General features: G+C 38.4%; 1 protein-coding gene across 6 annotated transcripts in view; it reads right to left on the bottom strand.

Annotated features, from left to right (window-relative positions):
* CTNND2 (catenin delta 2) overlaps positions 1-25,663 on the bottom strand; it is a 701,753-nt gene that overhangs the window by 264,522 nt on the left and 411,568 nt on the right. For all 6 annotated transcript variants that reach the window (XM_015653580.3, XM_015653594.2, XM_015653620.2 and 3 more), the window contains one exon: positions 13,361-13,555. In XM_015653580.3, the coding sequence (XP_015509066.1) occupies positions 13,361-13,555 (195 nt within the window). The remainder of the gene's footprint in view (positions 1-13,360; positions 13,556-25,663) is intronic.

The raw sequence follows: 25,663 nt of genomic DNA, 5'->3' as shown, positions 1-25,663 counted from the left end.
CCTCATGAGATGAGCTCTTCACCAGCCCTTTGTTCTCAAACACATCAACCCTTTAGGGCTTCCAGGATTTTCTGCCAAATTCTTTCTGTGGGTTCCAGCTTTCTCCAGATGCTCCTATTTTGTGTAAATCAGAGGAAATATAACCTCTTTCCCTGTAATCAGTTTCACCATGCTCAGCTCCATGATTTAAACAGGTCATGGCAAATAGGTCTCCTTGCTGCACAGGGTATATCTTTTAAGGGAACATAGTACAATGTACAGGGGAAATGCAAGCAAACTAAAGAAATTGATTCAGAACAGGATGGTGCATAGCTAAAAAGGCCTCTTTTCCACCCACGAACATGTTAGTCATAATCTCCTCAAGTACTAGCTATACCTGGCTGTATACTTGTAATTAGTATGTCTACAAGCTGGTGCAAGTAGGTATTCAGTAATACTTTAATCATCAGATGTTTTCATGACATGGTGAGGAGGAAGCCTTTTTATCAAGGCAACATCCCTGTGTCCATCAGATACCATGACAGGAGATTTGTATTTTTCTCACTTTTCCACTCCATCTTCAAAACCACAGGTAGCTGTTTAGCTGCTATGCTCCTACTACTATGGGAAATACTCAGGACCTCTGAATTATTTAATAGGCTCATTGCCATTGCGGGCAGCTGTAAAGTACTAATCCTAATGAAGGTCATAAACATATTCAAAGGGAGGGTACACTCCAACCATTTCCTACTTGATTCTTTGAAAACTCTTAAAATCATCTCCTGACCACTGTAATATCTACATGCCATTCTTTTGCAGAAGAATTGTTTCAGAGAAACCAAGGAAACATCCATCACTTGTGCTCTGTACATTGTGTTCAATAAATCTTACAATATGAAAACTGACAATCTTTGAAGAACTGAACTTGCTACTGCACTGAGTTATCCTTTCAGTTCCATTTCCTGAATGGAAAAAACTCTTTTCTCTAAAGAGTGTTCTTTAGATTTAACACTAATTGTAACAATAAGGCTGAACATTCCTTTTCTTAATAACGGGTATTTTTTTTCTATAATTCAGAAAGAGTCAGTCAAAAAAAATGCTGCTTCCTTGGTTTCTGAGCTATTTCTTTTTTTACCTTACAGCTGCTACCTGGTCACTTTGAGGGCTTTTGTCTATCTTGTTCCACTTCAGTTTTTTCTATTTTTTTTTTTTTTTGTTATTGGGGGAAGTTGTATAACTGCCACTGCCTAACCCTCAGCATATGGAATAATTTTCTTCATCACCATTTTATACTTGGCATTTCTTTACCACTAATTATTTTAGATATGGGGTCATTAGGTGATTAGCTGATGTCAATCTGAAATCACCTGATGCCACCAGGGTCAGCAATGGAAGCCAATAACTTTATGAATGAAGTCATCTATAAAGATTTTTGTACTTCTAAGCAAATGTTAATGCAGAAACAGGTAGATGAAGTAATTCAGTGAGCAGGAAAGGTGACAATTTGTATTTTGAAACTTGTATTTCAGTTCAATAGATATAGTTGCTAAGATGAGTGAGTTCCTGACCAAGCTTATTTTGCAACAGTGCTTAATGACACTTCAGTGAAGTAAATTGAGCTTCTTCCACAAGCAAGTTTGTCACAGATTTCACTGCTGTGCCCCATCTCACATCCCCATACCCATAACCTCCAATTCTACATCCTTCTCTTCTGACATTTACCACCATGAGGTTCCAGGGTTAAATGGTGTCCAACACAGCACACAGCCTGAATCTCAAAGGACGTATTTCAAATGCATATATAGTTAAAGCATGATTTTAAAATCCACATAGTCCAAGTGGACACCAGAGTTTTAAGCAGATATTAGAATTTTGACTACATATTTTCAGTTATTTTAGATTTCCAAAACAAGGCTGGAACAACTTCCTTCCTTGTTTACAACCAGAGGAGAATTCTCGTTTTTCAAGTTATCAGTATTACAAAATACAATATTCCTTTCCACCTCCACTGACTGCATTTTAAATCTGTCAGCTTTTAATCTCACTAATATATGAAACTTTCATTCTCAGGCTCAGCTTCTACCATGTTTCAGTGATGCTGCTCTGCATGTAAAAAATGGTGCATACACACAATGTGATAATCAGATGCCAACTTTGGCTGCTAAAGATGTTGCTGCTAAGATCTTTTCTCAGATTGCGTCTTCTCTCTCTGAGCTGTATCCCTCAGTTTAGGGAGAACATGCAGTTTAATTCATTTGTTATATGAGCATTTAAACAGAGAAATCAACAACTACCCTTTCAAAATCTGACATACTAAAATCCATCATGGGAATTTCCTCACTAGAGATAAAATTCAATCCTGAGCAATGGCACAATATAGGAGACATATACATCACTTTCCTCTTCTTTGCAGTACTACATGATTTCACATTTTATGTGTGGGACAAAATGACTGAATCACAGCTAATAAAACCACAACATCCACACAGACCACACTGCTGCACATAGATGAGCCTACTGCAACTAGATCTCTGCTTCCACACCTAAAACAACCTTCTCTTGAAATTTGTGAAGTTTCCTGTCCATCTGGCAAGCATAAAGCTGAACACATGGACAAAAGTCACAGTTAATATATAAAAAGATATATAAATAGTATGACACAATAACAGATTAACAGACTGCACTGAATCATGCTACAGACATCAAGCACATGGACATCTCCATCTTCTCCTTCGGATTTTGACTTTTCCTGATTAAGGGCACTATAATCCTAAGTAGTAAAGTGGCTACTAAATGGTGTTTCTTAGAACACCTTACTAAACTTCAGCTATTTTAAATAGTAGTTTCCACTCTGGAAAAGACAGTTGTTTCATTCTTAAGGTTTGTTTTGTTATTAAGCATTTGTGCTCCAGTGTCAAACCACGTGATATGTTCACCTTAAATGTTAACCAAATTTTGCAAATGATAGTTTAAAAGTTGTTGAACACATTTAAGTAAAAACTACTGTATTTGTATACTTATAAAAACTACATGTAAACTGCTGAAATTATGACAAAGGGAGTGTTCTAAAAGTAGCCAGTCATATATTTAAAAAATAAAAAAAAGAGTAGAGCTTGAACAAAAAAAAAAATGGGCTGGTGATTTTTAAGAGTGCCTTTAAATGTAATACTGCAGAAGGAATGATCCTCTAACAAAAGATTTAGTCATCTTAAAGACATGACTGGGTAGTTATCTCAGGCACAGTAGTATTTTTGTTCAGCAAAGATTTAGAAGAATGAGAGTTATGAAAGGTGTTTTAATTTTTATTTCATTAATGACAACCTTGCATTTCTATGCAACACTGAAGTATATAAATGAGAATGCATGCCTGCATCAATAAAATCTAATGTGATGAATCTTTACACAGAGACTACACCCATATAGTAAATAGATGACAAATATACCTACAGTTTCTGGAACAAACACTGTATTTTCTCAGTAGTGACAGATGAGATTTACAGGGTATGTACTCCCCTGAACTCTCCCTCAGCAGGTGACAAAAGTCAAGGGGCACCTGAGAAATGCTCAGACATGTTACAAGTCATTCTTCTATTAAAAAACGAGAATAGAAGAATTAGAAAATACATGGAACAAAATACAATCTTGTGGAGGTATCCTGCTCATGGGACACTGGAAAGAGGTCATGGATACTAACTATGCTAAAAGGTTTCTATTCTGAGTGGTAAAATCTTGTCTGTCTTTATATGGGCACAATTCCTCTATGGGACCCAATCATGGGCTCAGTACTTTGAAACTACAGCTATCTTATTTGAAGAAATGCTTCTGCATTATAAGGAGGGTACTGCTTTCAGATTACAAAGGTGATTCTGCAAAATTTTAACCTCTGGCAACCTCCCTCTCCATTCCTGTCCACAAGAATGAAGTTGAAAACATGTATTTTGTTATTCCTCTGCTGAATTTTTAATAGGAAGGAAATAAAATAAAAATTCTTTCTCACAGAAGAAAAGAAAAAAACACCTAAAAACATGCATGCAAGACTATAACACAGGTAAGACTAAATAAGAGATTCTGGATCTCACAAATGAAATGGGATTATGACTTTGTATTGCTTTGAGGTGATTTGTTACTCTTTATGCAGATTACTAAGGTATTTTCTGCTCAATTTACTTTGTACTGAAGATTTGTTCCCCACTTGCTTCCTATAATTCTCTTTCCCAAAACAATGTTATCAAGTGGATGTCAGTTAGGAGTACAGGTCTATTATCACAACATTACCAAACTGAAAGAGATGCATTCGTAGGAAAAATTTTTCTTTTTAATTTCTCTGAAAACAGTATGTCCTATAGCCAAAGCTCCATGCTGTGTGATTTATCAGCATGATCCTCAATTAATCTGCAGCTGTGCCATCACAGCACATCCATGCACAGAACATCAACTTGTGACACAGCAAAACAACCTGTCCCCCAGCCAGAAAAAGGCCACCATCCAAGCAGAAAGAAGCAATATTTGGTATTTATAATCTAACTCTTTCAGATCAGGAAAAATGAAAAATTAAATACAGATTTGAGAAGCAGTACAAAGCACAAAAGGTTTAATCTAAATGGGGCAAGTGAAAGCTGATACTTCTGTTGCTCCACCTTTTCCCCCGAACTGGTAATTTTAGAGACAGATAAAGAAAAATATATATTGAAACCAACGTTGTCTTTTACTTTTAAATCATGTATTTGTAATAGAGGAAAGAGGATGTAACAAGTAACTTTACATTAACAGTTAGATGCCATTCTGAAATCAATTCCTATACCAATGTACGCATTGGGGCTACCTGTAAGAATCCGACAATATCTAACTGCATGTATACAGGATTTTTCTTCTCCTCTAAGCCTCAGGAGATTCCTTTTACTCATTAATGTGAAGTCTGTGGAATTACAAGTGATACATCTGGTTAACTAAATTCCAGTTCCCTGTTGAAAAGCAATACTTAACACAACCCCAGAAAGGATAACTGTCTGTTAACTGGGATATAAAGTGCCCTTTGGAAACTGCCACTGGTGATATGCAAGGATCAAATTTCTGATTCCCAAAGCTGAAGTAAAGTTTGCACACCTTTCAGGTGCAGAAAACTGTGATCTAAGCCTTTTGTATGTGATTCGGCATGACAATTAAAATTGCAGTCCCTCAATGTCATTTTACATTGTCTCATTTTATTTCATGCTGTGTCAATTTTCTAAATTTTCTTCAACATGTTTAAATCATAGGACAGCTTCAGTGCTTTGAAACAGCTAATAACAAGTTACCAAGGAACCATTAAAAATATATATCCAAGTAAGGTTTATAAAAATCCACTCATATTTGTTTCAGATATCATCTGAATGTTGAGTATCAATGCAAGGTTCAGAAAACCTGTGGTATCAGTACAGGTTGGGGAATGAAGGAACTATGAGAAGCCCTTAAAACCAAGTATGTCCTGGGCTGTATCCAAGGCAGCATGGCCAGAAGGGCCAGGGAGGGGATTCTTCCCATCTATGCTGCTCTGGTGAAACCCCACCTGGAATGCTGAAGCCAGCTCAGCACGAGAAAGACACAGACATATTAGAGCTAGTCCAGAGGAGGGCCACAGAGACAGTCAGAGGGCTGCAGCACCTCTCCTATGATGGAAGGCTGAGAGAGTTGGCGTTGTTTAGCCTGGAGAAGAGAAAGCTTCAGGGAGACTTGAAAGGGTACCTGAAGATGGCCTGAAACAAAGCTGGAGAGGGACCTTTTATCAGGATTGTTGCAATGGGACAAGAGGCAATTGTTTTAAACAGAGACGCTAGAAAGAAGGAAGATATTTTTTTTTTTTTTTTACAATGGAGGTAGTAAGGAGCAACTAGAACAGGCTGCCCAGAGAGGTGGTAGGTACTCCATCCCTGGAGACATTCAAGGTCAGATTGGAAAGGGCTCTGAGCAACCTGCTCTGGTTGAAGATGTCCCTGCTTACAGCAGTGGGTTTGGACTACAGGATCTTTGGAGACCCCTTGCAACCCAATCTATTCTATGACTCTACCTTTCTTTTTCAAACTATTTCATAACCATTTAAAAACCCAACAAATTTCAAAGGTCAAAAGATTAAGGTTTAAAACCTTAAAAATGGTTCAAGAACCGTTTATCTGTAAAAGAAGACAGAAAATCACAATCAGTTTGCGATAAAACAACTACAATAAAGTAATTGTTCTTGAAAGAAGAGTAAATCATTCTAAAGGATTCCGACATCTAAATTTTTCATCTGTCAAATTTTTGAATATTGGAAAATTGCTTCACACTATATAAAAAATACACATTGAAATAATGACTTCTAAACATTTCAATGATATCCACTACTTTATTACATACCAAGACAAATATTTAGAGTCTTGTGAAAATGATGTACCTTGCCTCAATTCATGCATCCTTTGTAGCTTCATTCTCCTTTTGTACAGGACAACAAAGGAGGTAAGAGACATGACAAAATATTGAGAATCAAAGAAAGGCTAAGCTGGACCAACATAAAAAACATGCAGCAAATCAAGCCCTTGGGTATTTCAAAGCAGCTTTAAGAAGCCCATGCAACAACGTCCTCCATCCTTGCTGTAAAAAAACTGTTAAAAAAATTTCTTGGATCTACTCAGCAAATCTACTCAGCCAGAGGTCTGCTCCCACAGACCTCTGGCTCCCTTGCTAGCAAGGCAGACATCGGACAGAAGCAGCACTCCCTTCCAGGGCAAAGCAAGGTCTCTCCCACACCATGCCAGATGCAAAGGCAGGGCAGAGGCAAGGAGATGGTTGCCAATGAAGCTTTCCAGAAGCCACTTCATAATGCCAGGCTTCTGTCTACCAGGTCAATGAGATGGAAGTTTGAAGAGGTCTTTCCTACAGGGAAGGAGCCCCCAGAGAGCAGGGGCAAAAGACATATGAACCTGGCTCTGAGAACCTAGGCTGCTCCACTTCACTTGTGCAAAGCAAATGAGAAGAGGAGGTCAGAGCCATTTGAATACCCCCAAGAACTAAAACTAGGGATCTCCCCTCTCTGTAAATGTCCAGACTCAAACAATCTAAGAGTACAATTGGTTTTGTATGGGTTGTTCCTGCCTGGGGCAGAAGAAAAATGGGGATTTGGCTTCTCTCTCTCTACTTCCCCTTTAGGTCATGAATACAGACATGATCTCACCATAGGCACCTCATCAGACAGAACAAAGAGGTAGCTCAGTCACATTTTAAGAAAGCCATCAGCCCAGTGACAAAAGAAGGACCAGGTTTTCTTGTACACCTTCTTGGACACTGCTCAAAGTTCTGGACAGCAAAAGCCCAGGCCAAGTGTTGCAGGCATGAAGCAGCAAACGCTGCCACTTCCATCTGGCTCCTCTTCCCATCCCTCCAGCAGTATTTACTCAATGAAGAAAGACTGGACTCCTGAAGCAAACACTGCTTCTACCCTACAAGACACATTTTTACAGGAGAAAGGCAAAATTACTATGAGCAGCACTTGAGATAAGGCATCCCTCACTGCAGACTCTTCCTTCAGCAAATGAAGTATGAGGCAGGAGTGGGATAGAAGGCAGAGAAGAGGGTAAGAGCATCTGTCCAGATACACAACAGCAATTCTCACCTTTGGCAGTTTTCCTGAGCTGCATCACAGGACAATGAAATAATGTGGTTTTCCCTGCTACTGGCAAATGGCAAGGAGCAACAGGTAACTATTTCCTTTGAAAAGCAGCTGCCTTGGCTGTTCACAGTTCTCCAGTCAGCATTCTTCCTCCACACAGAAACTGAGCTTGCAAATAGATGTATTTTTGCTTTGCACAGGCCTCTTCTCTTGGAACGGTACTCTGTGCCAGGGTGCCCAGGAAGTGGTGCAGCCTGTGGCAGCACAGCTTTTGATAATAGGCATCTTCAGAGATGCTGGTGCACTGTTGGAAGCACTCAAGCATCATTGGGAGGAATCTCAGAGAGATGGACCTGGCCAGAAGGAATGCAGGCTGTCAGAGAAGCCTGAGGGCAGCCTGGCAACTGCCTGCACACTCAGGGACATCAGGCAGCTCTGAAGGTAGCACAGGAAGCACTGCAGGAGTGCACCTGCCACAAACACGTTCCCTGATAGGTAACCCATTGCAAGAGCACGCCTGATAAACCCTTCAAATCCCTCCCTAAGCGACTCTTTGGAGACAATACAAACTTTTACTTCTTCCCCTTCTACTATCCAACCTCCTTCCAATGAATCCTTCCTTTCAGGGTTCTCTTTAATTTCAGCAGTATCAGTCACAGACTGATACTCCTAATGCTCTCAGAATGGTCTTTGCAGCACCCTTGTATGCCCTGTCTTCATCAAGGAGGCAGCTCAGCTCTGTGCATCCAGCACTCCAACGATCAACAAGTGGTCATGTAACCACACAAAGCTGCTGGACTTTGAAGTCCATTCAACTATGACTGAATTGCATCACAATGTCTTCTCCATGGTGTCCTTCAGAGGACTGAGACAGAGACCATTCTCAGGCTGTGCATCTCAAGACCATCCCTAAACCTTTCATCCAGGCTGCCCAGAGTTCCCCTGATGCCAGTGAGATGCATGTATCCTTCACAGAGCTGAGGAGGACAGGTTCACACTTCCAGTGCATCCTTGTCACTTTTGTAAGGTTGGGGTCAAAAGTATTCTCCTGCAGCCCCTGAAACCACTGAGTGCTCTTAAAGCATGAGTACTCTGCAGGTTTCAAGACCTAAATGCTCACAGTTCACTAGCAGCAACAGGGCTTTTACAAAGAGACACTTACATTATCTGTTAAAGTCCATCCTTGTAGTGATTTCAGAACAAGTGCAGCTCTCCCATTCCTCATCCTTCACTCCCAGACAGTACTCTTTCAAGGTTTTTACAAATTTTATCTGGAAATTACATCCTTTTTACAGAAGAGGGCTCATCTGTTTCTCTGAGGGAGCCCAATAGAAGCATGAGCTTCCAGACAGAGATGCCAGCCTCCAGAGGCTGATGACAACTGCTCACACAGACTCCTTAGCTGCCAAAGCTGTGCTCCTGAGAGGCAAGTCAGTATTGAGAGCCCACAACCAGAGCAGTGAGGATGCTTTGTACTCAAGGCAGCTACAACAATCCCAGGCTTGCGAAATACTGTTTTCAAGTTTGACGTGGATTAAATGTCAATAACTATAGACAAAACCTCTAGTTCAAAATTCTAATTCTGCAAATAAGCAAACAGTCATTGATTCTATATGCCACTCTGGCTGAAAGGCAACCCTACCTCCCTCTTAATTAACAGTCCTCTTCAAATTCCATCTGTGTTCATGCAAACATCTCATCAAATAAGCTTATTTCTAACTGTATGAACAACTCAAAACCCTTAGGTTTATGAGGAAAAGCAGTAACAAACCTGCCAGAACAAAAATTATTAGTTTTATTTAGTTCGGTTACAGATACAAGCTATAAGTTGCTATTCAGTAAATAAATTAATCTTTTTCTATTGTGCCTGAGTACTCCCTCCAAGCACATCCTTTGAGGCTTCCCATTTTTAAAGGAAAATTTCACACTTACTGCTTTTAGTGCAAAAGTTTGGGCTGGTACTTTCTACACGAGAGAAGACATTACCTTTTGAAGACCAAATAGGATTGTTTAGTAAAAGCTTAACAATCAAAAGAGCTTTTACAGCCTCTGCTGTCAAATCTGAAACATTATTTTTCAGATTATTATTTCAAATATATTTCAAATTATTATTTTTAGACAGCATGACAATAACATACCCTGTTGTCATTTACACCACAGGTACAGGCTGGGTGGAGAATGGATCAAGACTAGACCTGGGGAGACTGACTTGGGAGTGTTTGTGGACGATAAGCTCAGCATGACCTGGCAATTTTTGCTTGCAGTCCAAAAATTCAACCATGTCCTGGGCTGCATCCAAAGCAGTGTGGCTGGCAGGGCCAGGGAGGGGATTCTGCCCCTCTGCTCTGGGGAGAACTGATCCCACCTGCAATGCTGCACCAAGCTCTGGGATCCTCTGCACAAGAAGGACAGGGAAATGTTGGGAGTGAGTACAGAGGAGGCCACCAGGATGATCAGAGGGCTGGAGCACCTCTCCTGCGAGAACAGGCTGAGAGAGTTGGGGCTGCTCAGCCTTGAGAAGAGAAGACTTCAGGGAGAGATTAGAGGCCCCTTCAGTACTTCAGAGGGCCTATAAGACCTGGAGAGTCACAAGAGCACTAAGTGACAGGACGAGGGGAAATGGACTTAAACTAAAGGAGGATAGTTTCAGATAAGATATTAGAAGAAATTCTTTACTGTGGGGGTGGTGAGGCACTAGAACAGGTCACCCTAAGAAGCTGTGGACTCCCCATCCCTGGAAGTGCTCAAGACCAGGCTGGATGGGGCTCTGAGCAACCTGGTCTAGTGAAAGGTTTCCTGTCAGTGACAGGGAAGATGGAATGTGATGGTCTTTAATGTCCTTTCCTACACAAACCATTCTGTGATTCTGTGAAGAATTCATCCTACCTAAAGCAATTAGGGGAGATGCTCAGGCACGTTTTGTACTTTCTGCAGTATGTAGTGCAGAACTATCATCATGCATTTCATTCTCAAGTGAAATACAAAGAAAATACCAAAGTTAAAAACCAGAATATCACCCAAATAACAGTAAGTATATAGAACAAACTCAATTTAGTTTACCCCATAGAGAAATTTTAGCTTATTGAATTTTGCTTACTGAAGGTTCATTCACCTAGAAGATGGAGAACTCTTGAGCGGGCTTTATCCTCTGTTGTGTAAACATTTTTGAATGCATTTAAGGTCTCACGAAAGAGAAAGAGGTGATGTCTATAGTAAGTAACCATTCTTGGTTACTTTTCCAAAATAAGTTAAATTTTCAAAATAAAAAAATTCAAAATCAAACAAACAAGCCAAATAGAAACCCCGTAAAAATCCCCTCAAACCCCACAAAGTACAATAAAAGTAAAAAAAACCAAACAAGCTAAAACAACCAAAACAAACCCCCACTAAAAAAAACATTAAAAAATTGCATCATTTGCAAGTATAACTAATTTAATTTTTATTTCCAATGGGTAGTGTTAGCTGCAAATAAAAAGAATCCAGGCTTCGGACAGCATCTTTAGATTAATTTTGTCCTCCCTCTTCTTCGTCACATGTGGAAAAGCATGCATCATCTTCATGATGAAAGCTATTTTTGCGATAGACAAAGACTATGATATGTGGTGTACGATGGAGTGAACTGAAGTCTTAAAGCTCACCACTTCACCATGATTCACGTACACAGAACATACACGCCATGAAGCCTTGGCGTGTATTTTGGAGTACACAGTAATCTACATCACTCATATCTTATACCAAATAGCAATCTAGTCCTAAAATAAAAAACAAAACAAAAACACCAAAATGGTCAAACACTTAAGAAAACCAACAAAAGGAAAAAAATTAAGTTCAAACTTGAATTCTTTTCCCTCCTTTCTGTTAATTTGAAAATATTGTATTCTCTCCATCAGAAAGGAGATGTTCCTGTTGGTATTTGTGTTAGAGGCAGGAGTCCAAGAGCTGATCCAATCCAGCTCAAAATCCCCTCTGAGCACTGACAGCTCTTCAGCCTGGCTGTGTGAAAGGCTGACAGCATCTGCAGCTACCAACAGAGCAACAGAGTGATCAGCCTGGTACACATCCATCTGCTTTCATTTCCCCTGACCCTGATGATAGGGGTGCAGGGGGGAAGGCAAGGGAGGATCAATCCAAAGCTGGACTGATGGGGTCTTTCATTAGATTGAGCCTGCAGCAACATTAAAATCTGCATCCCAAGTGGCAAAACAAAACTCACCTTCACAGGGCATGTTTCTGCTACTCATATGACTGTGGGTTTTTTAGTTTTTTCTCTTTCCTTCTGAAAACCCATCTTCATTGTAATCAGCTAACATCCAATGTCCCAGTATAATTCACTGTAATTGTTGACTATCTATGTTGACTAGGTTTCCTTCCTTACAGAGGTGTTGTGAACACTACAGTCACAAGACAGCCTGCTACTTCAGCACAGACAACCAAGGGATATTTTGCAAGCAAAACCCTCTTCTGGGCATTTCTAGGAAAGACAGCATCATATAGGCAATATGAAGCAGGCACATGTGGAACAGGAGGCTTAAAGTTCAATAGAAACAGAAATTTCAATCACTATCATTGCCTCCACTGTTCACTGATGTAGGCAAAGGTTTTATCCCCTTCAAGCATAGCATAGTAATTTTTCCTCATATACATGCGTGACTCTATACAAAACATAAGACTGTAGTAATTTCTGTAACAGGAGAGAAATGGTGCAATGGTGCCCTTCAAAAAGCATAAAGCTGTTACAGATATTTTGCTAGATAACTATCTGGCTAAATTTCCTTTTTAAGATTTCCTCTTGTATTCTGAACACTCAAACTTGCATAAGGCAGTCAGACACATAAAAACTTCCAGCTTTTCCCTTGGATAAATGTTTTTTTTAAAAAAGTTTAAAAAAACAGTTTTAAAAGAAAGCAAAATATCTTGCTCTGAAAAGTGCACTTAACTTTTCCTTGATGAAAATAGGAGTGATCTGAAAATGGATATAATTTTTCCCCTTTGATCAACACAGCAAGGATGAAACACCAGAAATACTTGAAATTCCTAAGGCAAGTTTTTTCTACATCTGCTTTAGGCTATTTTGGCTGTAGCATTTATATACTCTAACTATTTTCTGCATTAAATACCATAAATATCCCTGTTGATTTTTGATCTATTTGTGGGTTTCAACATACAGCTGTATCTCATTGGGCTGAGAGGACATTCTGCAAGTACGACTTGAGCACCAATGCATTTCAGGAACAATTATTTATGAATAAACCAGTGATGCTAACAGCTTTTCCCTGTGTTGAAGTTCAATTCCATGTCTGTGTATCTATACCAAAGCATGCCTCTGTGGGACAGAGGAAGAACATTTACTTATGATTTACTTTGAAAGCAAGTGAACAATCACTTAGCTTCGTGTGGCAGGAATTTTGCAGTCCATTTGCAACACAAAAAAATACCTTCATAAGCAAAAAATAAATCCTAACAATTTCTTCAGAGACAACAGATCCTTCTCCAAGACAATACACTAGATTAACAGATGTATTTTTTCTCTCCTTTTGATTAAGCTCCCTCCCCAAATTCGCTTAACCTACTGTAGTACAACACTAAGTTTTGTGCATATATTTGGGGTTCTATTGATAACTGCCATCTGCAAAAGGTATTTTATTTGACTGGCATGAACAGAATACATTTGGCTAAGCACATCAGGAAGAGAAGAAGAGTTAGAAGCAGAGAGTAAGTTACATATCTCATAGAAAAACAATCATGCAGGTTACATCCACCTACCTGTACTAGTGCGATATGTGCCTGTGTGTGCTGGTTGTAGAGGGTCCCCCTGACTCTGGCTGAGACTCCTCATAGGGGGCTTCTGATAAACTCTGTCTTCGTAAATAGGATCTATATGGTGTTCTGGAGACTGCAGTGCCCTTAACTCGGAGCCAAGGTGGCTGTGCTGGCTGCTGTAAGATGCCCGAGACCCAGCTGCAAACAGATTTTAAGAGATGTTTAAGAGGGAGAAAACAAGAGACAAATACAGGATCTGACTATTAAAATTTTTCATGAAAGTAGCACTTAAACACAAAAAAAATACCAAAATGAAACTATGTACTAAGTATTTTCAGCATGCAAATAGAAATAGCAAACAAGGGCAGCTACAGTGCCGGTTAATCACTTTAGCTGTATCATCCAGTTGCCTGCATCTACACCAAAATCCCACTTCTTCCAGGGAAACTACATATTTTGGCGAGATAGATATCATGATTATCATTTCTTCTTAAACAGAGACCAAGGAATCCATCACCTCCTCTCAAAAACAAAAGAAAGAAACCCCAACTTTCCCCCCACCAAAAAAAAACCCCAAACAAAACTAAACCCAAACAAAACCCCCTCAAAGAAAAAACCCCAAAACAAAAACAACAACAAAACACCAACCAAAACAAAAAACTGAAAAAAACACGCCACAAAAAAAAAAAAACAACAAAACCACCAACAACAAAAAAGTCACCCAAACAAACAAAACAAACAAACAAGAAAAGGCAAAAGCTTTGCACCCCAGGAATGTCCTCAACTAAACGGGTCCAGGACTGGGGGAGGTAGGAGGGTTGGGAAGAAAAAAGCCACAGCAGTCAGAGCAAGTTTCACATGTTATGCCCATATCTGAAAATCTAGAAATGAAATAAGCTGAAGTCGATGAATGGATGTAGTTTTACATGAAGGCTGATCTTTCGAATGCTTCACAAAAGTGCAATAGAATGGCTGTGCCTTATCAACATTTTGTCTTCAACACTTTGAAAAAAATCAAGTTGCTAAGACTTCCTTCAACCTAAATATCCTCTGAGAATGAATAAATTAAACACACCTCCTGAAAAAACTATTTAAGGATACAGCTTATTTCTTTTCTTTGGTCAATAACAAAATCAAACATTCTACTATTAAAAACAGATTATATTACAACATTTTAAAAAGAGACTTGTATATTTCCAGCTGTGTTTGAAGTTATCCCTTCAATCCTTTTGCCATTCATGTACTTCAGCTCTGTAGTCTGTTATCAGTATTAGGAAGGAGAGTCAAGGGGTTGCCATACAAACACAACACATTTTGAAGATAAGAATAAAGTAAAGCAGGCAATAAGTATGCAAGTAACACTTGGCAAATGTCAGGTTTGTATCACAAAGTGGTAACATACTACTTAAGCGTTCAGAAAAGTAATCAAAGATACAACTATTATAGTCCTTGTTGCTAGTGCCCTGAGGTTGAAATCCTGTATGTAGGTGATGTGCCACTGGCTGAGCTTGAATGCTCAGACCATGGCTGTAGCCATTCCTACTGAAATCCTCTGCCACAATCATTGTGTTGGCAGTGCTTTTGTTGCATAAAAACACACTAAGTACTTTTAAAATGAAAAGCACAGATATAAAGTATGGTGAGATAGCAACACAGGATAGAAATGAGAAATACCCACAAAAAAATTACTTAAACTTCAATATAAATTGTCTGGAGAAAAGAATAACTTATTCCCTTTCCTTCTTCTAATCAGCCTGTGCCATATATGTTATTTCTTCTGAATTCTTCAACATTCATGCATGTTTTTACTGGAACGCCCTATTTGCATACTTTTCCCTTCAAATATTTTTCAGTCTGACTTCCCACTAGCACACTGCTGAAAGTAATTCTGTGGCTCCCCTTTCTAGAAAGTCTGCCAAGAATCCCAAAGACATATTTTATCTTTAACTACAGCAATTATCCAGAAAGTTGATATTACTATTACAGAATTAAATTTTTCATGGTCTACATTTTCAAAGTGCTCTTTAGCCCTGCACCCTTGAGACTGATATTCAGAACAGAACTAAGCTGAACTGTTCCCACCAAGGTCTAGTATCCCACAGAGTGGCCTGAAAAACAGTCTGTTGTGATTATGTCCAAATTCAAATGCATATTTGTTTCAATCTGTATTCAGAGGAAAAGATATAGAAAATCTGTGGAGAACATTTCATACATTTAACAGTGTATCAACAAACCAGACTTGCTACAGAATAAAGTATTACAACCCATTCTAGAAGCACTACAATTCTTTTGCCCACATACAAGTTAACAGGGCTTCTTGAACAATAGATTTTCTCTCAATCCAGCTTCCTGTAAGCCAAAAGATTTTTCCCATTGAACTCAGTAGCAGTATAACCTAGACATCAGCATGTTTCCAAACTGTTATGGTAATCTTCTGGTGAGGTGGGCTTAATTCAACCTCCTTCATATTCTACCAATAGTTCTGCATTTTCAAGTACTGATCCTAGTCTAAACAGAAGGTTAATATTAGTTTATTATGCTAATATTGAACAGAGATTTATTTGCAAAATACACATGTAATTAAGACTTTAACAGTACCATAATAAACAGTAAGCACATGTATAACCAGAGAAACATCTTGACCAAAACATTTAACCAACCTGATTTGACTGAAAACAGTTAAGTGGCAATCTAAAAACAACTTCAAGGCATCTGAGTAACATTATGGCTGAACATCCCCCCCAAGAAGTTTAAGAGTTAAAACCCTACCAGGGAGTAACTGCCACTATCCGTCTAACATCTCAAGAAAATGAAGATTTTAACAGGTAACTAAAATATTGTCATTTTAGAAACTAAACCAGTCTTAAATCTCAGAAATTTATGCCATTTTAAAAGTATGCCTCTTAAACACCTTTAGCTTCAAGCAAAAATGATACTTTTCTATGTGCAATTTTACTACACTATTTCCAAATTATCAGATATCAGTATTTAAACACAAAATATTACCACCCTTTAAGGTTCTTAAATCTAATGAAAAAGATAATAAATTGGAAGATTTATAAAAAGATGTAATGCCATCATAATTTTAATGTTTCTATTAGGTTGGTATTTAAAAAACTAGAACAGCAAGTTGATTTAAGTTAAAATATCTTCTTAGTTGCGCTTAGAATTTTTTTTTTACTTATTAATTCATTCAAGCCTCATCTAAGGAGCAACAGGTTTTTATTGTGTATTTGATTTAAATATTAAAATCAACTAACTAGTAGCTGTTATACCAAGAGTTATATCCAGGAAAGGTCACACAGATAACTTGAGGATTTCAGACAACTGAATCCCACCTCATCTACACATGGAATCCTCCACCATATTCTGCTGCTTTGGAAGGCACTGGAGAGATAGTTGAGATAACTGATCGAGACGAAGACCATGAACTCAAAGAACTGATGTCACTGAGAAGGAGAGGTGTAACAGGTCTGGCTACATCCTGGGTTGGCAGCCAACAGCTACATCCTTTGCTACTCAAAGCTGCAAGGTCATTTCTATTGCTGCCTTCAAAAACATTTGCATTAATGCAGTTTGGAGCTCACAGAAGATGGAAAAGCAACCAGGTCAGAATAGAAAAGCAACAACCAATATACTACTAGGAAGCAATAGAACGTAAGATCACCAGGGCCCACAAGTATTTTTGCATTAAGGAGGCTCAGCACCATCAGAAGCGGTTTCCCTAAATCTAGAGGCAACATGAATGCATGGTTCATCCCCAAGTGCACTTGCCAAACCCTATTCTTAATTAGCTGCCATCCCTTCACCCCACTAATAGCACTGCACCTCTCTGGGTTGCCTGAAATCAAAGCAGTGATGTGCATCAAGGCCACATGCCCTTCTCCTACATATTCTGAAAATGGACTCAGCCCTACTCACTGGCCAGCCCACCCTGACAGCAATGCTTTTTTTCCTTCAGAGATGTAATCAGGCATCAAACCCATTCACAGACAGGTCTATGCTCAAGTTCAAAGAAAACTCATGATTAAACTTTCAGTCCTCCTAGTCTCTTTTCATGTGGTGTAGCTCGGCTCACTCAGTCTCTTATCAGTCCCTCCTGCACTGGAAAGTGCTCAGGCCCAGGCCCTGGTGGGCCACAGGTGTGAGCTCCCAGGGTTTTTAGTCCAGAGCAGGTTTGAACAGATCCAAGGAAAAAGGAAAAAAACAGTCCTGGGAACTTCTCTGCCTCAGCTAGCTAAATACTAAGTAAAAGCAGAGGAGGGCTCTGTCCCACTGTCTGTCCATGCTGCAGACAACACAGTCCAGGAGCAGGATGTGGGGCAGTGAGGGCTCTTTCTAAACACAAACTGTGCGCTTCTTCTTCCCCCTCTTCACTCTCAGAGCCAGTCTTAAAGGTGCAAAACCTAATATGTAACACAAACAAAGCAACTGGAGATACAAGTATTACAAAGACATCCCAGGACATAGTCATTATTTACAGATGATGTATCTGGCACCAAAGCATATCCAGAACTCTCATGATCATGGTGGTGAAGAAGTGGTGTAGTGGATTAATTAAAAAAAATCCCAGACAAACCAAACCAATCCAAAAACACTGAAAAGAACTAAAACATTATTTAGGGGTTCAAGAAACCATCCATTAATTAATTATTCCAATAGTCCAATCTTCTTTGACAAAAGACTGAGAAATTATTTGATTACAATGCCAGATATATATCACAGCAGAAGGTATATAGAAGACTATACAGCTCTAAAACAGCTGTGAGAGGCACCAAATTATGAAAAAAAAAAAGGTTAAATTAATTTTTTTAGCACAGAAACTGATTAACTATATGAACAAAAGCATATAGTATGCAGTCTTCTCTGTCTTCTGAAGCCTCCAAGACTGAAATCTGAAAGCAAGTGGAATGCTCCTTCTGCATCACTGTGGAGCTCTCAGAAGTCATCTGTGGCCAAGTTCCACCAAAGTATCAAATGAGCCCCCAGCCAGGTGAACTGGATTAGGGCAACAATGATAACCTAGAACTGCCCAGATGAAAATACATACTCCTATATGTGGTATTTTCTCTCTTCTCACATTCAAGAGGGGCTAACAGAAAGAACATATGAAAAGTGCAGTCCCACCAAAATGGATCAAAAAGTCAATCTCCACTCTTTACACTTGAAAAATGCCCACTCTACTAGGTAATTTTTTCCACATTAGTTAGACACATTCCTCAGTAGTACAGGGAATTACTTGTTTACTAGGAAAATGCTCTTTTTTTGACAAAGTCTCACTTCCCACAGGAAGATAAATACTGAAATCAAACAAGTGTAACATGAGAGGAATACAAAAAATAATCCCTAATTGCTCTTCAGAGCTGGCAAAGGCTGTTAAGAAAATAAATAAAACAGACGTGTTTGAATGACACTGCTGATCTGACAGTTCAGATCAATAAAGTAAAACAATATATTGGCTTTTGTTATTGCAAGAAACTAAAGACATTAAAATTACTGAAATAAATGGATCAAGGGCATTTCCGTATGCTCTAATACATGTTGAACAGTTTTCATCTGTGCCCCTTTTGAAAGCCTTTATAACCTGTCATTCTGCCTTGCTTCAGCTTTAAGAAGAAGCCCTACAAAGTCACAATACTCTCTAAACATCTCTAATAGTGAGAACAAACAGTACTGTCTAGGATTTAAGAGCTCCTTGGAAACAAAACATGCAAGTGATAATCTCAATGTTAAAAAAACCCATTCAGATGTGACCAGATAAAGCATTCAGCCCTCATTCAGAAATCCTTGGTCATTAATATATAATATATATAACACATTCATTGATCAAGAGTCCTGTTAAACAATTTCCTTATGAATATGATGGAGAAACATCATTAGTGAGACATAAGCTGACAATCAGCAACCCCTTATCAGTTACATGTTAACAACTTAATTTAGTTTAATTAATTTAACTTTGTTGCAACCCCACACCTTTCAACATACTGCAGACTTCTTTGCACTTAGATGATGCATCTTTCTGACAAGGAAGATTAAAGATCCACAGCTGGCTGCATCAATTCGTAATTTTACATATAATGACAACATTGCTTAGACTACAAGTTTTTTTTTAAAATCTGAATAACAACCAACCCTGGACTACAGTGGAACTACAATAAGCCCATCATTGAGATAAAGGCCTGCAGGCACAGAATATGAAAGAGAATAATAGGAATTTTGTGGCTTTGATATGTTGCATGCTTTCCAGAGGACTGAAGGAACTTTTTGATTTAAATAGCACATCATGGCCGAAAATCCTTTTTGACATGTTTCTCTTAGATGCTTGTCCTGAAATGCAACTATTAAATAAATAGCAGCATAATTATAATAATAATACTGATACTAGTTAATAAATAAATATACATATACAGTAGTTCAGGTCATAGTTTCCCTGCAATTCTGAAAAGGCAACATGTGATATTTTTTTCCTCTGAACTCATATGTAATGAAACATGTTTTACAGATACTAATCTTTTTTAATTTCCATAGTAAAGAAATTGATGAGAACACAAGTGCAGAATTAGAAGTGAACAGGAAGAAAAGTAGAGTCACAGTTCAAGTTTTGATACTGACTTTGTTTTGTGCCAGAAATTTATGCAGAAATATCTCCAAAAGGCCTGCCTGAATGTATGCTTCTTCTAGACATAACATTGGAAAAGGAAAGTATGATCAAGAAGTAATATGGCTACAAATAGAACTAATCAAAAACTCAGATAAGGGGAATGTAACAGCATTGTGTGATGAAAATTACTGTACAAAGAGAAGAAAACACTTCTAACCCGACTACTGAAAGTGAATACAAATTGCTAAGACATGACAGATGGTTAAATTAACCAGTAAGACATGACAGGCCATATGGCAGTACCAGCTAATGCCCACCTTGGTACATCAGCTTGGGCCCCTAGCACACTAAAGGATCTGCAGTCACTAGAACCAGGACACAGTCTGCAGTGAATTCTTTTTAACTGGGTTTGAGGTTTTTTTTTAAACAAAGGATTCTCCCCTGTTTGGATTTTATATATGCACAAACACAAATGTATCAATGTTTTCTTTCCTGAAATACTAGAATGAAAGATTAACTAATGAAAGCTCAGAATTAAAACTCATTTCTGTCTTTACACTTTTTCTATTCTCACTACATAATTTTCTCTATGACTTGGGACTACTTGTACAAAGAATACACAAAGATACACAAAGAAATAATGCCCTCAGTGAATTGACTAATTACACATTGATGTCGTTCAACTGATACCAAATTCTGGATGTCTGAAAAAAACCCCCATGGATATCTTACTTTGGCATCTTCAGCCCACACTGTAGGAGCTTACCACCAAGCAAAAGGCCTGTGCCCCAACATTCAAGTCCCCAGAACCGAAAGAACAGCTTTGTCTCACCTGTTAGTATCTTGGATTGCTTTTCCTCAGGTTTCCTACTTAAAAGATTGAAGTGCAATACGATGCATGGTCTGGAGTGTTTCTTGCAAACTCTCACTGCACTGTCAAACCTACTAGCAGTGTGACCATCAGCTACTGCCACATTCAGCTCACACTGTGGAATTTCCCAGACATAATTTGTCCATTAACCAGATTAAGTATCTTAGGAAAGTCTCCTCAAAACAGATTGGATTTGGCTGCTTAAAGGACACCACAAAACCAGCATCTGAACTAGGACCAGCAGTTTTCACACCAGTGCTAAAAACAGAAAGGAAGAAAAAAAGGGATTACACTTTTATAAGTGTAATAAATAGGCCCCAAGTAAACCTTAAAAATCATTCAATAAAACTTATTATGTCTTATAATAAGTATCCACATAATTTTTATCCCATTTAAACTAGCTTTTAACCAAATATTGGCATCCATTACATTTCCCAACATATTTGAAAGAAAAATAAAGGTAAAAATATTTTTAAATGGTCTATGATTTTAGTCATGCAATCTGACTTTACTGCAAAGTATTGTATCAGTTATTATAATTCTAAGAATCTAGGGAAAACAAAAAAATAACACTACAGATTTGTACCTCATCCCAAGCATTGTCTTCTTTCTGCTACTTCCCTTGTTCTGTTGAAAGCATTCACCTGCTTAAAACATTTTATCAAAAATAAATTGCTAGTGGAAAAGAAAAGTTTGAGTGGGAGCAAAGATCTAAGAGGCAAATATAGCCAGGAAGAAATAGCAGATTAAATGTGACGGGCAAGTTCAGAGAGATAATTCCAATTTCATTTCTGATCTAGGGTACTGTCAATGAAGAAAAAACTAAAAACAGAAACTGCCCCAAAGCAACCACTACCATACATCAACAACTTGCCTTCAGCAGGGAAGGAATATAATTTATTTTTTTTTTAAAACTATTTAGCAAATGATCATACTGGGTGTTACTTTGCATTTGTTTGCGTTTTTTTCACTCCTCTCTCTTAAACTCTGCCTTTTCCATGCCCCTCAATCCTGCCAATTTTACAAGAAAAGGGGAAAGAAGTCCCATGCACAAATGGGAACAGATGCTGCTATCTGGTTATACAAATCACTGTTCCTAACTTTCCTGCTAATTCCCCACTTTGAGTGAGGGCTGAGTGCCTCAGCAACAGGATGATGTTACTAAGCAACACGACCAAGCAGCTCTGCATAAGCTGTTTGGAAAGTTCACCACAGCTACACAATTGAAAATAATATTAGGCCTTTGTAGCAGCTGAGATATTTGAAGTTTTACTTATCTTACAAAAGATAAAAATTTATTATTTCCAATTCTGAATGCTAATAGTTTGTGTTGCACCATGGGCTCTATACTGATGCAGGGACTGTGGCAACGCATTCAACTCAGCAAGTAAAGGAATGAAACACTGGTGTACTTGATGAGACATGCCCCAAAAGCAAATATCCAAAAAAGATCCCTCTATGGGATAGTGTGTGACCCCTTCACTGACAAGGATTGCAAACCAAAGGAAGTAACAGCACGTCCTTAATTCCCCAATGCTGTGTCTGCCTTCTTTCATAAGGCTGCACCTCAGCAAACTTAGAGAGACAATTTCTGCTGGTTAAGCAGCAGCAGAGGCTAAACATCCAAAACCCCAATGGTCTTTGATGGGCCAGAGACCACTTCCAGCAGCTTGAGTGATTTGCTAAAAAGCACTGCTGCCTCCAGTGAAACAAATCAGGCACTATTGCACTAATGCCTCCTGGTAAATTTTAACTTTCTGATTGTGTTTAACATTGTGGAAAAGCACAGCAGCTAAAAACCCAGCAATTCTGAAGACTTCCCCCAAACCGAGCTTCAGCTCAGTCAATCTTAAACATAGCAAGTTCTAAAAGTAGCTCTGGTGCAGGGGGAAGGGGAAAACCTTTCCACATCAACTCCTCCCTGCAAAGAGACCAGAAAGAATATCTAGAGCTTAAATCCAACTAGAAGTTAAATTCTCAAGATTTCACAGAGAATTTGTTAAGGAAACTGCTTTGTGGAACAGTGGTTCCCAAATGAAAGAACAGTCACTGTGGGAAAGGTGACACCAGAAAACAAAACTCAATTGGGCAATGAAGTGTCAAGTCTGCTCAACTACAGTATTCCTCAACTGGCTTATGCTAGGCAACCTGAATTCTTTATCTAATTGTACTGTCCTTCCTAGAAGTTCACAGTTCCAAGAGGTTTTCCTGCTAATAAAGAAAAGGCAAACATAGTTCTAATGAATCTGGATTGTGCATCCACCTTTTAAAAAGTATTAACTTATTACGAATTATCTTGTTTTGTAAACCTGTGTTCCAATTTCTGACAGACACAGTTGAAATCTCAGACACTGCATGTGGAGTTCGCTCACAGAAAAGCGTTGGCAACTTATCTTTTGTAATTCCATTTGCAAGAAGATTGCGCATTATTAAAAGTGTGAATAATACTAACTTTTGGAAATTTTATCTGTTAGTCTTTGTACTCAAACTTGCCTTTCACTAAAAGAATAGAGAAAAGCATCAGTAGGTATTTGTGCGTTCACATAAGGTCATCTTTGATAGCCTCTGGGAAGACAAAGTGTCTAACATTCTTTATCCTCCTCAGTGAACACTTACTTGCAATCCTTGGTTTCTGGACTTCACCAAGACATGAGGTGTAAGTATGTGACATTCCAGGAGAAAAAAATGGAGTTCATTATATATGTCTTTTTCTCAATGCCAAATTCAAGAAAGAGAAGATATCTCTGGATATTCTGTGACACACTCATCAAGTCCTCACTATCCATTTGAGACTCGTTGCATTTAAAATATGTGAGTTAAAACATGAACGTTTTACTAAATGTATACATAATCAATTTGAATACAATCTAACTAAAGAATTTAATTATGCTGTAAAGAAGTTTAGGCAAACTATTACCCACTTTACAATTAAGCTCAAAAGATTATTTTACCATTATTTAAGCCAGTTTTAGGTTGTTTCCATTATATACCTATTGAGACCTCTGCCAGAAAACTTAAAGTAATCTATTACTAAAAACCATTATAATCTAAAACAATTCTAATAGGCATGCTCTAAATGAAAGAAATGCTAAATGTGGAGACAAAGAAAAGGAATACTGTTTATACCATGACATGAGTAGCTCAAGGACTTAAAATTTATCCTGAAATAATCATTACATCCCATAAAATAAAGTTCTCTTTTAGTTCATTATTCTTACTATTATAGCAATCACTCAGTAGCATGCATTTAGTATCCAACTTCCAAAAATTCAGAAAAATACCTTACATAAAACCTTCCACAATAAGTAACAAGCAAAGGAGGAAATGGATGGCTACAGATTTTTTTTAGCAGGAACTTATTGTAAGGGAAAAAAAAAAAAAGAGCAGAGAAGAAACATACACAGCAAAATATGCTTTGCAATTAACCTCACAAATTCAGATTATTGCTGAAAAGCATGGCCAGAAAAGGACCACAGGCTGAAAGAGTGCTGTCACTCCAGCAGAGAGTCCATGTTAAAATGAAATGGCCATGACAAACGCTGCAGGAGACAAATGGTGAAAGAAGGTCACTGGCAAAAGGAAAGCAGATCTAAGATCAGGAACATAAGAAATATGTTCACAGCAGTTTGCAATGAACTACTGACAATGTTCATCTTTAAGAATGGCTTTAACATGAATTTCAATTAGAAGAATGAGATTCCTTTTGGAATCCAAAGGTGACAAGCACTTGAGGCATTCTGAAGTGCCATACAATTAGTTCCTGGTTATTTATAAATGCAAATTGACACTGTTTGCATGTCAATGGTCTCCTTGCCTGTGAAGCCAATACTTCCACAGCCATATGGCTGGCTGAAGACATGTGCATCAAGTTTTGTCTGATTTTACAAAAGTGGTCCAAAATCTACTAGACTGAAAAAAGCAGTGACATGCAATCACAACCTTGATAAACTTCAGAGAAAAAGAGGTTTTCAGCTAAGACATTTAATTCTTGAATTCCTGGATTCACAAGATAGGCTCTTAAGCATGGCAGAATACAAACTAGATCACTTTGGAGGAGATGCTCAGTTATGTTCAGCATTAGCTGACTCTTGCCAAAGGCATCTCAAGATTCAAAACAGACAAGGATGACATGAGCTACATAGGAACTACAACACCATACAGAAATAAACACAAAATTTCCATGAATAAACCTTGAAAACTTTGAAGTTTGATCAGAGACCAGACAAAGTGCAATCATGGCCAGAGGGTCACTGTATTCACTAGAGCTATCAGGTTCAAATCTTTTGAGGGAAAATGGAGGAGCACTAGCTGACAAAGATGCTCCAAACACACCATGGTTGATTAGTCAAAGCCCTAAAATCAAAGGCTGATGGTGAAAAGCAACTCAGAAGATAGCTTTAGCTCTCACTCCCTCCTTGGTCAGATGAACTGTAGAAATACAGAAAGACTTGGGCTGGAAAGAACCTTAAAAACCATTTAGTTCTCAACACTTCTCACCATGGGCAGGGATGAACTATCCCAAAAGCTGCCAGGGACTCAACTAATCCCATCTTTTTTCAAAGAAAGTAAATCCTTCATCAAATTAATTATTCAGCACTCTTAGCAAATAACCTCTGTTTACCACATGACACAATGTAATAAAGCAGCTTCTCCTCTGTTAAGAAATGGAGGAAACACACTAAGTCCAGTCTGTGTACAACAAGCTTCTTTATTTCTTGATAATCCATGCAGGATGGTTCAGAAGAGATGAAGGCTAGAAAGTGTCTCTTGCCTACAGAGGGTCACAGCTACATACAGTTCTCCAGATGAAGTCTCACCATACAGCCAGTTTTGC

This window comes from Parus major, chromosome 2 (assembly GCF_001522545.3).
Source record: "Parus major isolate Abel chromosome 2, Parus_major1.1, whole genome shotgun sequence".
NCBI classification, from domain to species: Eukaryota; Metazoa; Chordata; class Aves; order Passeriformes; family Paridae; genus Parus; species Parus major.
The sequence above is the reverse complement of the archived record's forward strand: the minus strand, read 5'-3'. Positions and strand labels throughout refer to the sequence as shown.